The sequence below is a fragment of the Hyla sarda genome, chromosome 2, assembly GCF_029499605.1.
Source record: "Hyla sarda isolate aHylSar1 chromosome 2, aHylSar1.hap1, whole genome shotgun sequence".
NCBI lineage: Eukaryota > Metazoa > Chordata > Amphibia > Anura > Hylidae > Hyla > Hyla sarda.
In genome coordinates, this window is record NC_079190.1 from 102085533 (window position 1) to 102101512 (window position 15980).

At 46.1% G+C, this 15980-nt stretch overlaps 1 protein-coding gene across 6 annotated transcripts in view; it reads right to left on the reverse strand.

The window, feature by feature from the left end:
* The window catches only part of LOC130358853 (E3 ubiquitin-protein ligase TRIM39-like), a 63022-nt gene that overhangs the window by 9888 nt on the left and 37154 nt on the right, over window positions 1-15980 (reverse strand). For all 6 annotated transcript variants that reach the window (XM_056562735.1, XM_056562734.1, XM_056562729.1 and 3 more), the window contains exon 6: window positions 3059-3147. In XM_056562735.1, coding sequence (XP_056418710.1) covers window positions 3059-3147 — 89 coding nt within the window. The remainder of the gene's footprint in view (window positions 1-3058; window positions 3148-15980) is intronic.

Below are 15980 nucleotides of genomic sequence, written 5' to 3' on the forward strand. Positions count from 1 at the left end.
TGGGGTATCTACGTACTCGTGAGAAATTGCGTTTCAAATTTTGGGGGGCGTTTTTCCCTTTTACCTCTTGTGAAAATGAAAAGTATAGGGCAACACCAGCATGTTAGTGTAAAAATGTTTATTTTTTTTGCACTAACATGCTGGTGTAGACCCCAACTGTTCCTTTTCGTAAGGGGTAAAAGGAGAAAAAGCCCCCCAAAATTTGTTAGGCAATTTCTCCCGAGTACAGCGATACCCCATATGTGACCCTATTCTGTTGCCTTGAAATACGACAGGGCTCCAAAGTGAGAGCGCCATGCGCATTTGAGGCCTGAATTAGGGACTTGCATAGGGGTATTCTATGCCAGTGATTCCCAAACAGGGTGCCTCCAGCTGTTGTAAAACTCCCAGCATGCTTGGACAGTCAATTGCTGTGCAGAAATGCTGGGAGTTTTAGTTTTGCAACAGCTGGAGGCTCCATCTTAGAAACACTGCTGTACAATACGTTTTTCATTTTTATTGGGGAAGGGGGGTGGTAGGGGGGGCAGTGTACGTGTGTATATGTAGTGTTTTACTCTTTATTTTATGTAAGTGTAGTGTAGTGTTTTTAGGTTACATTCACACTGGAGGCAGATTACACTGAGTCTCCAGTTAGGAGTTTGAGCTGCGCCGGAAAATTTGCCGCAGCTCAAATTTGAAGCGGGGAACTCACTGTAATCTGCCGCCAGTGTGAATGTAGCCTGTACATTCACAGGGGAGGGGGGTCAAAACTACAACTCCCAGCATGCACTGACAGACCATGCATGCTGGGAGTTGTAGTTTTGCAACAGCTGGAGGCACACTGGTTGGAAAACCTTGAGTTAGGTTCTCTGACCTAACTCAGTATTTTCCAACCAGTGTGCCTCCAGCTGTTGCAAAACTACAACTCCCAGCATGTACTGATTGCGGAAGGGCATGCTGGGAGATGTAGTTATGCAATGGCTGGAGGCACGCAAGTACAACTCCCAGCATGCCAAGACAGCCTTATGCTGTTCCTGAATGCTGGGAGTTGTAGTTTTGCTAGATTTAGAGGGGTTCAGGTTGTAAATCACTGTTCAGTGGTCTCAAAACTGTGGCCCTCCAGATGTTGCAAAACTACAACTCGCAGCATGCCCAGACAGCAAACTGGGGCTAAAACGTGCAATCTTATGATTGCATATACTGATCAGTGCTATGCCATAGCATTGATCAGTGTCACCAGGGCTCTGCTGCTCTAGACTGCCGTGCAGGCAAGGAGCAGTAGATCGCAGATCGCACAACGGAGAGGCAGGTGAGGACCCTCTCATGGTCCGGTAAGCTGAACGGGAGATCGCTATTATGTCGCAATAGTCCCGATCAGCTCCTCTGAGCTGCTGGGACAGTTTCGCTTTCATTTTAGATGCCGCTATCAACTTTGATAGTGGCATCTAAAGGGTTAATACCGGGCATTGGCCTGATCGTTGGTGCCCAGCATTAGCCGTGGGTCCTGGCTGCCTACAGTAGGACCAACTGGGTTTAACCCGTTCTCCGCTGGTGAGAACAGTTTAAACCCTGTTAATGGGACTAGCGGGTATAGGTACACCCTTGGTCCTTAAAGGGGTACTCCGCCCCTAGACATTTTATCCCCTATCCGCGGTCCCGCTGCTGGGGACCCTCGGGATCGCCGCTGCGGCACCCCACTGTCATTACTGCACAGAGCAAGTTCGCTCTGTGCGTAATGATGGGCGATACAGGGGACGGAGCAACGTGATGTCATGGCTCCGCCCCTCATTACATCACGGCCCGCCCCCTTAATACAAGTCTATGGCAGGGTGCGACAACCGCCACGCCCCCTCCCATAGACTCGTATTGAGGGGGCGGGCCGTGACGTCACGAGGGGCGGGGCCGTGACGTAACGATGCTCCGGCCCCTGTACTGCCCGTCATTACGTGCAGAGCGAACTCGCTCTGTGCAGTAATGACAGCGGAGTGCCACAGCGGCAATCCCGGGGGTCCCGTGCAGCGGGACCGTGGCGATCTGACATCTTATCCCCTATCCTTTGGATAGGGGATAAGATGTCTAGGAGCGGAGTACCCCTTTAAGTACCAGGGTCCGAGGGTGTACCTGTACGCCCTTGTTCCTGGAAGGGTTAAACTCATTGCAACTTGGCCTGTTTCCCTGACTTCTGTTTGGTGTTTATTTATTTATTTTTTATTTGCTATGCCCTGCAACCTTACACTGTGGTTGGGGCCACCCTTTAAGGAGGTGGGCAACCCAAAAGCCATGGACAGAGGTCTGGGCGAGCTCAGGACCACACTTATCCTTGATAAGTCACGACACACCCCAGGAAAAAAATATTACTACTGCAGTAACTACGGTAAATAAAACTTTTTTGTTTAAATAAAATCTATACACCAGTATCACCAATAACACAACCAGACAAGGAACAAAACATTGTGCCACACCATGACCACTACCATTACCACCACATAGTTACTGGATAATACCAACATAATAATACTGAATAAAAACCATCATACACAGACCAATGGCTCTGCTATTGTAGCAGAGAGCAGACACCGCTCCCTCGCTACAACTGTAAAAGCGGCACCTGCGCTCTGCTACAATAGCAGAACGCTGACATGACCGCAGGCTCTCACAGAAAATGTTATATTCATATGAAGGTCAGGCATAGTGCAGCATATAGAGGAGGCAGGGAAGCTCAGCAAGCCAACTCCCTGCCTCTGTTGTGCAGAGAAGAGCTGTAGAAATACAACAATGGGGCAGCTATATGGGAACCTAACACCAGACATTGTGTGGTCGATTTATGGGTATACACTGCCCGACTAGAAGACTTGAACTATCTCAGAGCTAAGGGTAGACTCCATATAAGCAATATAATACAGTACAACTTTCTTTTTCTTCAGCCGACTACAAATCAATGAAATTATCTAGGGATAACAACCAAGTTTCAATTATTTATCTATGAGCTCTTTTTTGTTGAACTGTAACTTTGCTAAAATATAGGTGATAACAAAAATAATAGAACAACATGAATGTAATGACGTAACCTTGTTCTCACCTTGGAATAACTTTAAATTGTCCAGCGTTGCCCTGCTACCAGCATGTCTGGGTACTCTACATTTAGAGTGAAGAATTTCAGGAAGGTCCCTGAAAGGAAAGAAACATATGTTACACAATACAAAAACTTTCCAAAATAAATGCTTTCTGTGGTCAAAATATTACCATTTTAATATGAAACCCCTGAAAGATAAGCATCTTAGTGTATAAAAACAGCTTCTAATCTAGACTTAAAGGGGTACTCCGCTGCTCAGCGTTCGGAACAAAATGTATAACACTGATCCATTTTATCAGTGATCCACTCGTTCAGACTGCCTATGGCAAACTGTATTGGTAGCTCAGTCACAGCAGCGATGTTGACATGACAATGACATGACAATGGACCAGCTCCCCCAAGTTTGTATCACATGGATCTTATTCAGCCCCTGGGCAACCAATAACAGGCGCCGAACACTGTTTTAATAGTGTCATTTTTCACAACAGCATGTAAACAGGTATAAGATTGCAACTGAGATCACTGCATGCCCACTATTAAGCAGCAGCTGGGAGCCGCTGGGTATGGGGCAAGCTTGAGTATCGAGTATTTCTATACACTGTTATCGGTGCCTTGAGAGATTTTTGGTAGATTAAAGAGGTGTTTCAGTATCTTAGAATTGTATTTAAATAAAGCTATCACCCCAAGGCATATAACTTACTATTAGCAGTGTTGTCACAATTTGTACTAGCTTCTATATGCTTTTGCTTGACACAACGCTGGCAGCAGGTTCTGTACTTTCATTTTCAGTGTGGTGTTTCAGCAGCTCACCAGCTCCTAACTTCACTGCATCTGCTGTGTAAAGAGAGGTTCTGCAGCAGCTCTGGGTGGAGAACTTGCAAGAGCCTGTGGGCCAGGAGCAGGCAGGGTGGGAGAGCTGTGATGGAGTACAGTGATCATCTCAAGTGGCAAGAGAGAACAACAGAGCCACAAAACCAATGGATTTATGATGATTTAATAACTGGGAGAGACCCCTTTGGGGAAGAACAGTAAAGTATTCACTGCCTTGTCTATTTCTTGCAAGCTGTAAGGATTTCCACATATAAACATTGTGGGCTTCCTATACTAGGAGTCAGTAGAAGACATAAGAAGAGTTTGCTACAATAAGGATTGAAGATGAGGACTGGAAGGATATTTTACCACACCACGCCCCCTCCCATAGACTTGCATTTAGGGGGGTCCGTGACGTCACAATGCTCCGGCCCTTGTATCGCCCGTCATTACGCATAGAGCGAGTTCACTCTGTGCAGTGATGAAGGCGGGGTGCCGCAGCCGAGATCAAGGGGGTCCCCAGCGGAGGAACCCCCACGATCAGACATCTTATCCCCTATCCTTTGGATAGGGTATAAGATGTCTAGGGGCGGTGTACCTCTTTAAGACAATGTAAGCGAGAGTCCTGTATCCAGCTCACATCCTACGACATGGACTTGCCCGGATCCAGCACACAGCCAGGTGCAAAGTACTCGGAAAGAAAAGCAGAGATCCAGCAATGTCAGATGATTCCAGCTTTATTAGACGATCCACAATAAAACAAGTACAGTAATTGCTAGCAAAGCATCAGACAGCTTTCAGGCGCATGTGCGCCCTTCGTCAGTGACAGATTTAAGACACCCTCTGCCAGATGCAACAAAGCAATCCCAATACATAACAGTCCCTCATTCATGCTGTAAAGTGTTCTTCTCTTTGTATGCTTCATTTTTGCATCTGCGAACATAGAGCTAATGTGACTTGTCAAAAAGCTCCAGTTTTGCTTCATCTGTCAAAAGGACCGAAGAGACAAAACTTGAGCTCAAGATTACCAATGCATTCTGGAGCAAAATAAGCTGCCCGGTGTTAGGAAGCTTGGTCTCTGTTGCAGGCAAAACACAGCTAAAACACCCAAGAAAGGCTAAGAACAAAACACTGGACTTTTCTGAAGTGGCCTTCTATGAGCCCTGATCTGAATCCTATTGAACATCTGTGGAAGGAGCTGAAACATGCAGTCTGGAGAAGACACCTTCACACCTGAGACAGCTGGAGCAGGATCTTATGAGGAGTGGGCCAAGATACCTGGAGAAGGCTCATTAAGACTTACAGAAATCATGTGACTGCAGTGACTATGTCAGTAGGTTGTGCAAGAGAATATTAAAGGGGTAGTCCAGTGGTGAAAAACTTATCCCCTATCCTAAGGATAGGGGATAAGTTTGAGATCGCGGGGGGTCCGACCGCTGGGGCCCCCCGCGATCTCTCTGTACGGGGCCCCGGCTCTCCGCCGAGATAGCGGGTGTCGACCCCCGCACGAGGCGGCGGCCGACACGCCCCCTCAATACATCTCAATGGCAGAGCCGGAGATTGCCGAAGGCTGCGCTTCGGCTCTGCCATAGAGTTGTATTGAGGGGGCGTGTCGGCCGCCTCTTCGTGCGGAGGTCGACACGCCCCCTTCCCGCGGGCTGTCGGGGCTCCGTACAGGAGATCGCGGGGGGGACCAGGGGTCGGACCCCCCGCAATCTGCAACTTATCCCCTATCCTTAAGATAGGGGATAAGTTGTAAACCACTGAGTCACCACTGGACTACTCCTTTAAGTTCAGGTACCATCATTTTTGGGCAGATCAATTTCATTTTTTATTTTTATGATTCTGTTGAACCACAATTCAAAAGCAAGGTCTGATTAATTTTAAATAGTTTTTTCTTCATTATTAGTTTTGTCAGTTAAAGTTATTTATTGGCAAACCCAAAATTTTTTATTTGTGTGAGCAAATTGAAAAAGAGATTTTTTTGTACTCACCGTAAAATCTCTTTCTTGTAGCCTTCGTTGGGGGATACCTTACTAATGGGTATATGCTCTAGCCACTAGGAGGCGCAGGATATACCCGCCCACTGGAAGTGAGGTAATCAGTTTTGTCACAAAGCAGTAGGAGAAGCCAACAAAAACATAAGTCTGAAGGATCCCAGAAAGGAAACATGGAAAAAGAACCAGAAGAAACTATCTGGATAAAAAAAATGAAGACATGGGTGATTGCGGTGTCCCCCAATGAAGGCTACGAGAAAGAGATTTTACGGTCGCTCTTCATTGGGGGAAACCTTACTGATGGGATGTACCAAAGCAATCCCCAATGGTGGGAATAATGTCTACTAGAGGAAGGGAAACAGTAGGAGACCAATCAAAGGGAAACAGTCGGAGACTGTAAGGCCTAAGGACGAGACCCCAGGCAAGAGACAACAGAGGCCCAGAAGCTGAGCTCCTGAAAGATAACCCATCCATGGAGATGGACTAGGACACCAAGGAAAGGACCGTCCTTTGTAGAGACTCACACCTACAGTCCAAATACGGAGACAAGAAAAAGTAGACTAGGAAGCCAGTTGGGCCGGAACAATCCCGGAAGGCGGTTGTAAAACAAACCCCAAGGAACACAGAACCAGACAGAGTTGGGAAGTTGCTCGGCTGGGAAGCAAAAATGGAAAAGGGAACAAAAAGAGAACCCCATCCAGAATTGACCGAAGAGAACATGGCGGGAGACGCCAGGGAGAGCAGCGTACACCTGAGCAGAAGGCGAGCACCCAGGAAGCGAAATTAGCTTGGCTAGAGTCATCCGGATGACCCAAACGCCCCCATCTCAGGAGTACATGAACCCCAAAGAAGGAGACTGAAGCCATAACAGCAAAAAGGAACGGAACACCCTGAAAAAGGGGCATCCCTGAAACCGGAGCGACAGACATGGGAACTGGCGGCTCCCGAGTCACCTGGAAGACGTACATGGAAGGGTAAATGGCCAAGAAGAAAAGCGGTACAGAAAGACCCACAAAAAGGAAAAAAGGAAATGCGGAGAAGCCTAGGCCGGATCGCTACCCATGTCCGAAACCTCAACCATCACTAAGGCCCAAATAACCAGGAGGGCCAACGCAAAAAGGCACGCCACTGCGGTCTAGGATAGTGTCCAAGCTAAGGAGACAAACCAGAGTTGGACCCCAGAGGCCCGAGAAGATCAGAACACTCCGAAGTAAGATCCCATCAGGATGGGAACGAAGGGGAAAAAACAAAAGGGAACCCAGCAGAGGCTCCCCGATACGGGGCACAGGAAGTTCACTCTAGAGGATACCCAAAAACAGGAAGAGAGCCAGGTTGCAATAGTGGGCAGTAATCACAGAAGCATAGAGAAGGAAACAGCTCTTCTGAATGCTTTCAGCAAAAAAACAAGGGTCCAGCCAGATACCCCCCCCCAATATAGTGGGAAGAAAGAGATGGCTCCATCGTGGCAGAAGATAGCACACAGCGAAATAGTCCCCCAGTGAAGGAGAAAAAACACAGGGAGGTCGAGAGAAAACCCAGGCACCGACCACGCCAGCTCCCTGATCCCCGTACCCCACGGAAGGGGAATTGACAAGTGTGCCAGGTACTGTGGAAGCAAGGAAATGCCGCACTACGGCAACGGGACAAAGTACTGGGCCGTCGTAGCCTCCCAGGAACCCTATGATAACATATAGAGATATGGAGGGATCGGACCCCTGGACACAGGAGCTGGTCAAGAAACCAAGACATGGGTACAAATGCGAGTAAGAAGCACACGCACACCGCAACCAACAGCGTTGAGAGGAACACCCCATCAGGGTGAAACCCTAGACCAGATGGGTGCCAAGTTTGCCATCCTCGACGTGTTCAAGGCAACAGAGCAGATGCATGCGCCACCTTGCACAGGAAACCAGGAAAATACATGGAGGCAGAGGAGGCCCCAACAGGCCCCCTGCCAGAACAGAGATGCTCAACTGTCGCAGGTCTTTAGATCAAGATCACAGGAAAGCTCGAGGCACACTACACCCCATCTTTTAATGGTGCTACGCACCAGGACTGCATTTACAGATGCAGAGATGAGGAATGCATGTGGGGTAGGACAGAAGAGGTCCCAAGAACCCATAGAGGCACACTTTGTGGAACTTCACAGGGAAGGATTCACCGGACTGCAGTCGCGGAAGCGCCAGGAATGGGGGAGGTGACCTGGTGGGGTAGAAAGCCATGCAGACACAGTCTGGCTATCTGGCAGGGACCATGGCCACACCGGGTCCCGGATACAGAACCCCACACTAAAAGTGAGCTGCCAGCCGTAAGCCTTGTGAATGGCAGGCATGTGGACAGGGACCTCGTAAAGTTGGGAACCCCACAAACCAGCATGTGGAGCATTGCAGAGGGCCCAAGGAACAACATGGTGAGACCCCCCTCAGACTACTCCTTGGCAGTGGGTTACCTGAACTTCCTCCCCACTGTGGAAAGTGTATAGCAGTTGACCCGACGTAGCAGTAAACTACAGGAACAGCAGACTGGCTGACTGGTGGAGGATTCCTGAACGCACAAGAACACTCATTCGAACCCTCCCCAAGAGAGAGTGGTACAGGAGGGGAGGCCAATCTTATAGGTGACCAGGAGGTGTAGGAGACCCTGCAGACTAAGACTGGCTGAATGGCAGCAGTGAGGTACGGGAAGCCACAGCTATGCACGCGGCAGCCCAGAGACGGAAGACCTACAGCAGCGGAAACAGTACAGACGGTCTGGCGTAATGAGTGTCCCTCCAGGCACTGGTGATAAGGGGACACAGTCAGATAGGCAATGACTGTGCCCCTTTGATGCATAAGGAAGAGCAGTGAAGCCTAGAAACCATGAATAGAATCCCCGTCATCCTGGAAGATCGGGGGAAGCTTAGGAGCCGAGCATTGTATCTCGTCCTGCATAGGGTCCAAAGGACACGACAGGTTACTCCACCGGACACTAGCAGTGAGGTACTGTAATTTCAGCCGCAGATACTTCAGCCCTTGGAGAAGTGACAGGCAGCAGAGAAAACCATGCAGACCACTGTCTGGCTAATTAGAATGAGTCCATGTAGACGACAGGGCACTCCAGCGGTCACCTCGCACTAGTAGTGGGGTACCGAAATTCAGCAGCGGACGCTGCAGTGGTGAGATGAGTGACAGGTGAGACTCCTGTCTGGCCTAATGAGAGTAGGTGCAATCCATGGCCACGCAGGGACACTTGCACAGAGACCTCGCACTGGACGTGGGGATCCGGGACAGCAGCCGCGGATGTGGCAGCCTGTGGAGGAGAGAATAATGTATGTACACGTCAAGTACACCTGCGGACATGGCAAACATGTCATGACAACCGGTGGTAGAGGTGAAATAGTTCTGACTGTAACCCTGGTATCTTCCAAGGGATCATGAAATTCCTGGTACGACCCGCCACAGCGAGTAACATATGTCTCTGACAGAGTGAGAACCTTGGCGAAAGAATCCGTACACCTTTACAACTTTGTAGCCTTCAACGACTTTGCTGAACGCCACGTGCTTTCCGTGCAGGCGGTGTAGGAAACCATGCAGACACTGTCTGGCTAACTGGTATGGGTCCATAGCAGACAACGGTTCACTCCACCGGACACCTCCCACTAGCAGTGGGGTAACGGAACTCAGGCTACAGATACATCAGCCGTGTGATAGGCTTCATAGGAAACCATAAACAAATCACTGATATATAGATAAATAATAGCTAGCTCAAACTAACAAATCAAAATCTCAAATAGCTAAACATATTTCTTTATTACAAATAACTTGTTACAGAATACAATATATATAAATCCCCATAAAAACAGTAATTCACAACGATGCACAAAGTGCAATATTTATAGGGACAATCCCCAGTAGTACATCCTAACCCGACGCGTTTCCCCGTAACTGGGTAATTTACAGTAACATACGGTTCATCAGGGGTAAAAAGATGGTTGTGGTTGCTTTAAAGCACAAACTTATATGTGAGCAGCATATAAAACATATAAACAACGACTGAGGCAAAATACATGAAAAATCGTTATTAGATTCTGAGATAATCAAACAGTCTGTTCAGGTTTTGGAGCTGCAAATTGTAGTGATGCATCCTCAGACCTAAAAGAAAGAAAAAGCACAAACAGCAAAAGCAAGCAACAAATACAGCACATAAATAAAGCTAACATACAAGCCACATAAAGTGCAATAGAGGCAAGATGCTATAAGGAGCTGGCGACATACATGTAACACAGAGGCAGGACAGCATACAAGCAGAGCAGCATGTTGAGCATACAGATGTCTAAGACCATACGTGACAGATATGATAAGATATATTACAATACAAAATAAACCAAGGAAACCATGCAGACCACTGTCTGGCTTACTGGTATGGGTTCTTAGTAGACAAGAGGCCACTCCATCAGAGTAAGACTACTTTCCAGAAAATCGATATGAAGGGGGGCGCAGGGATGCGATGTATCTGCGCTGCACAAGCCCCATGCCACTGGAGCGGCGACGGCTCAAACCAGCGCTCTATAGGAGCGCCTGTAATCCACAGCATACCCTCCAAGATTAGGGGGAGGCAGAGAGTGAGTTAACCCGTGCTTCGCGTACTGCGAGGGAGAAGGTGGGCAGAGCTAACCACTCCGCTGAGAGCATAATGACACGAGGCACCCCAATGAAGATCGCTGCCAGCGTAATGAATCGCCCAGTGGCTAGGTAAGGGCAGGCTGTTGCGCTATGGCACTGAAAGCGGCTCCCTTACAGTCCGTCCGCAAGACAGTGAATGCTCTCTCAGCTCGTCTGAACCTGCAGATGATAGTGAAAGTAATAAAGAAAGTCTATAGCAGGCCCCCGCCCGACAATAAAATGAACACTTCCAATAAGCACCCTTGCCACACGCGAGCGATTCAGGTTCTGCAGAGGGGGAAATCGCTCCTCTCCATTAATAGAGTCCATAGCCCATGAAAAAGTAGGGTTAACCTTTGAGTGCCATCCATATCAGAGGGACCCCTGAAGAAAGAGGGGAGGGGGGTTCCCCACCTGAAAAAACAAAAGGGAGTAAAGAACTTATCTAAACAGCCCTTAATAGTAAATAAAAAAAAAAAAAAAGACCAGGTCTAAGGAGCTACCAGACACGTGTCTTGTTTCCTACTGACACTAGCTAAAACTGATTACCTCACTTCCAGTGGGCGGGTATATCCTGCCAGGGAGGAGACAACTTTTTTTCTTCCTTGTGTCAGCACATCCTAGTGGCAAGAGCATATACCCATCAGTAAGGTGTCCCCAAATGAAGAGCGACTGAGAAACTGAAATTTAGCAAATTTTGGATGGTCTCGTTTTCACACAATGCACTTTACGGTAAAATGACATGTATTCTTTATTCTTAGGGTAAAAACAATTACAATGATACCCATGATTATATACTTTTCTATTATTGTACCGCTTTTAAAAAAAAATCTTTATTTTTTTTTAACAAAATCAGTATGTTTAAAATTGCCTTATTTTGACCTATAACCTTCTAATTTTTCCATACAAGAGGCTGTATGAGGGTTCATTTTTTCTGCCATGATCTGTAGTTTTTTCTGGTACCACTTTTGCATATATATGACTATTCGATCACATAAAAAAATGTTTGGAATGTGATGTGACCAAAACACAGCTATTTTGGACTTCCTTCCTTCCTTTTTTTTTTTTTTTTTTTACTTTTACGCCGCTCACTGTACTACATAATTTACATATATTTTGATAGTTCAGACATTTATGCATGGGGTGATACCAAATATGTTTAAAACATTTTTTTTAACGCTTTTTGGGGGTAAAATGGGAAAAAAAAGGGTGATTTACACTTTTATTGGGGGAGGGGGATTTTTACATTTAAAAATTTTTTTTTTTTACACTTTTTCCCTTAGTGAACTATGTATAGCAATCAATAGATTGCTTATACTGTTCAGTGCACTGATCAGTATTATTAGCAATCTTCTTCTCTGGTCTGCTAGATGTCAGACCAGAGAAGACCCCGGGAGAGCAGCAGAGGCAGGTGAGGGAACCTCTGTTCGCCATCTTGGATGATCGGATCCCCGCGACTGATCCGATCATCCATTCAAAGGGCCGCATTGCCGCAGAAGCCGTGATCTGAATTGATCACTGCATCTGAGGGGTTAATGGCGGATATCAGCGCCTGATATTTTTGGCTGATGATAGCAGTCGGGACCTGCCGTGCATGATGCAAGCACCGTGCCAGTGCTTGTGTCATGTACGGGACGTAAATGTATGTCCTGGTGCGCTAAGTCCCAGTGTAACAGGATGTACAGGGTGGGCCATTTATATGGATACACCTTAATAAAATGGGAATGGTTGCTGATATTAACTTCCTGTTTGTGGCACATTAGTATATGTGAGGGGGGAAACTTTTCAAGATGGGTGGTGACCATGGCAGCCATTTTGAAGTCTGCCATTTTGAATTCAACTTTAGTTTTTTCAATAGAAAGAGGGTCATGTGACACATCACACTTATTGGGAATTTCACAAGAAAAACAATGAAGTCTTTGGTTTTAACGTATTATTTCATGAGTTATTTACAAGTTTCTGACCACTTATAAAATGTGTTCAATGTGTTGGATTGTCAATGCAACCCTCTTCTCCCACTCTTCAAACACTGATAGCAACACCGCAGGAGAAATGCTAGCACAGGCTTCCAGTATCTGTAGTTTCAGGTGCTGCACATCTCGTATCTTCAAAGCATAGACAATTGCCTTCAGATGACCCCAAAGATAAAAGTCTAAGGGGGTCAGATCGGGAGATCTTGGGGGCCATTCAACTGGCCCTCGACGACCAATCCACTTTCCAGGAAACTGTTCATCTAGGAATGCTCGGACCTGACACCCATTATGTGGTCGTGCACCATCTTGCTGGAAAAACTCAGGGAATGTGCCAGCTTCAGTGCATAAAGAGGTAAACACATCATCATGTAGCAATTTCGCATATCCAGTGGCCTTGAGGTTTCCATTGATGAAGAATGGCCCCACTATCTTTGTACCCCATATAGCACACCATACCATCAATTTTTGTGTTCCAACAGTCTTGGAGGGATCTATCCAATGTGGGTTAGTGTCAGACCAATAGCGGTGGTTTTGTTTGTTAACTTCACCATTCACATAAAAGTTTGCCTTATTACTGAACAAAATCGTAAACTGAGGGTCCTGTTCCAATTTTAGTTTTGCCCATTCTGCAGCACCTGAAACTACGGATACTGGAAGCCTGTGCTAGCATTTCTCCTGCGGTGTTGCTATCAGTGTGTGAAGAGTGGGAGAAGAGGCTTGCATTGACAATCCAACACAATGGGCAGCACATTGAACACATTTTATAAGTGGTCAGAAACTTGTAAATAACTCATGAAAGAATAAAGTTACGTTAAAACCATCATTGTTTTTCTTGTGAAATTCTCAATAAGTTTCATGTGTCACATGACCCTCTTCCTATTGAAAAAACAAATGTTGGATTCAAAATGGCCGACTTCAAAATGGCCACATGGTGACACCCATCTTGAAAAGTTTCCCCCCTCACATATACTAATGTGCCACAAACAGGACGTTAATATCACCAACCATTCCCATTTTATTAAGGTGTATCCATATAAATGGCCCACCCTGTACATTTACGTCCAATGTCCTTAAAGGGGTACTCCGGTGAAAACCTTTTTTCTTTTAAATCAACTGGTGGCAGAAAGTTAAACATATTTGTAAATTACTTCTATTAAAAAATCTTAATCCTTCCAGCACTTATTAGCTGCTGAATACTAGAGGAAATTCCTTTCTTTTTGGAACACTGATGACATCACGAACACAGTGCTCTTTGCTGACATCTCTGTCCATTTTAGCAACCATGCATAGCAGATGTATGCTAAGGGCAGCATGGAGGCTCAGTAGTTAGCACTGCTGCCTTGCAGTGGTGGGGACTTGGGTTCAAATCCCACTAAGTACAACAATAAATAAAGTGTTATTATTATTATTATAATAACGCCAGTAGAGAGAACTGTGGTCGTGATGTAATCAGAGAGCCTTCCAAAAAGAAAAGAATTTCCTCTGTAGTATTCAGCAGCTAATAAGTACAGGAAGGATTAAGATCTTTTAATAGAAGTAATTTACAAATATGTTTAACTTTCTGCCACCAGTTGATTTAAAAGAAAACAGGTTTTCACTGGAATACCCCTTTAAGGGGTTAAAAATATCATGGGTACCAAAAGTGAATGAATGACACCATATAGTGGTTGTCACAATGCTCCACTGTGGAACTCCCGACAAATACTACACAATCTGGTCCCCTTGGATCTATGTCACCGATTTTATGCTTCCCATTAATAGGTCTAATTGACCCCTGACAATTCCACACTCATATCTATGAATCTATATACCGTATATAAAACTCAACGTGTATATGTGTGTATGTTTGTGTGTATGTTCCAGCATCATGTCCAAACTGCTAAAGATATTAACATGAAACTTGGCACACACGTTACTTATATGTCAACAACAAACAAAGGATAGGTGATTTAACCCTTACTCACCCCCCAGGGGCGGGGTTTATGTTTAGAGTCCCATACAAGTCAATGGGAAATATATGTTACTGCATAACTTCCAAACGGCTGGCGATATTTCGATAATACTAGGTCACACGTTATTTACATGTCCACTTAAAATATAGGATAGTTAATTTAACCCTTAACTACCCCCATTTGTGGGTGTCAGGCTTTTTGTTTAAAATCCCATGCAAATCAATGGGAAATGTATGTTCCCACATAACAGGATAGGAGGTCGAGATATGAGGACGGGATAGGAGGTCGGGATAGGAGGTCGGGATAGGAGGACAGGATAGGAGGACAGGATATGAGGACGAGATATGATGACTGGATAGGAGGACAGGACATGGGGTTGGGATATGGCAACAATATATGAGGTCAGGATATGAAGTCAAAATCTTCCTCCTTTGTTTATTTTTCTCCCCAACAAGGATTAGGGTGGGTTCACACTACGTTTTCTCCCATACGGGAGCGCATACGGCAGGGGGGAGCTAAAACCTCGCGCTCCCGTATGCCTTCGTATGCGCTCCCGTATGTAATTCATTTCAATGAGCCGGCCGGAGTGAAACGTTCGGTCCGGTCGGCTCATTTTTGCGCCGTATGCGCTTTTACGACCGGACCTCAAACCGTGGTTGACCACAGTTTTAGGTCCGGTTGTAAAAGCGCATACGGCGCAAAAATGAGCCGACCCAACGTTTCACTCCGGCCGGCTCATTGAAATGAATTACATACGGGAGCGCATACGAAGGCATATGGGAGCGCGAGGTTTTAGAAAACGTAGTGTGAACCCAGCCTTAGGAAGGAAAAATCGGGCAACGCCGGGTGTTAAGCTAGTCTATATATATAAAACTCAACGTGTGTGTGTGTGTATGTTCCAGCATCACGTCCAAACGGCTAAAGATATTAACATGAAACTTGGCACACGTTACTTATATGTCAACAACAAACATAGGTGATTTAACCCTTACTCACCCCCATTAGCCAGGGGCGGTGTTTATGTTTAAAGTCCCATACAAGTCAATGGAAAATATATGTTACTGCATAACTTCCAAACGGCTGGAGATATTTCGATAATACTTGGTCACATGTTACTTATATGTGCACTTAAAATATAGGATAGTTAATTTAACCCTTAACTACCCCCATTTGTGAGTGTCGGGGCTTTTGTTTAAAGTCCCATGCAAATCAATGGGAAATGTACGTTCTCACATAACTTCCGTTTGGCTGGAGATATTTCAATACCTGGTACACATATTACCGGTCGGGATAGGAGGACAGGATAGGAGGATCGGGATAGGAGGAAAGGATAGGAGGTTGGGATAGGAAATCTGGATAGGAAGTCGGGATAGGAGGTCGGGATAGGAGGACCGGATAGGAGGATCGGGATAGGAGGAAAGGATAGGAGGTTGGGATATGAAATCTGGATAGGAAGTCGGGATAGGAGGTCAGGACAGGAGGTCGAGATAGGAGGACGGGATAGGAGGTCAGGATAGGAAGTTGGGATAGGAGGTCGAGATATGATGATGGGATAG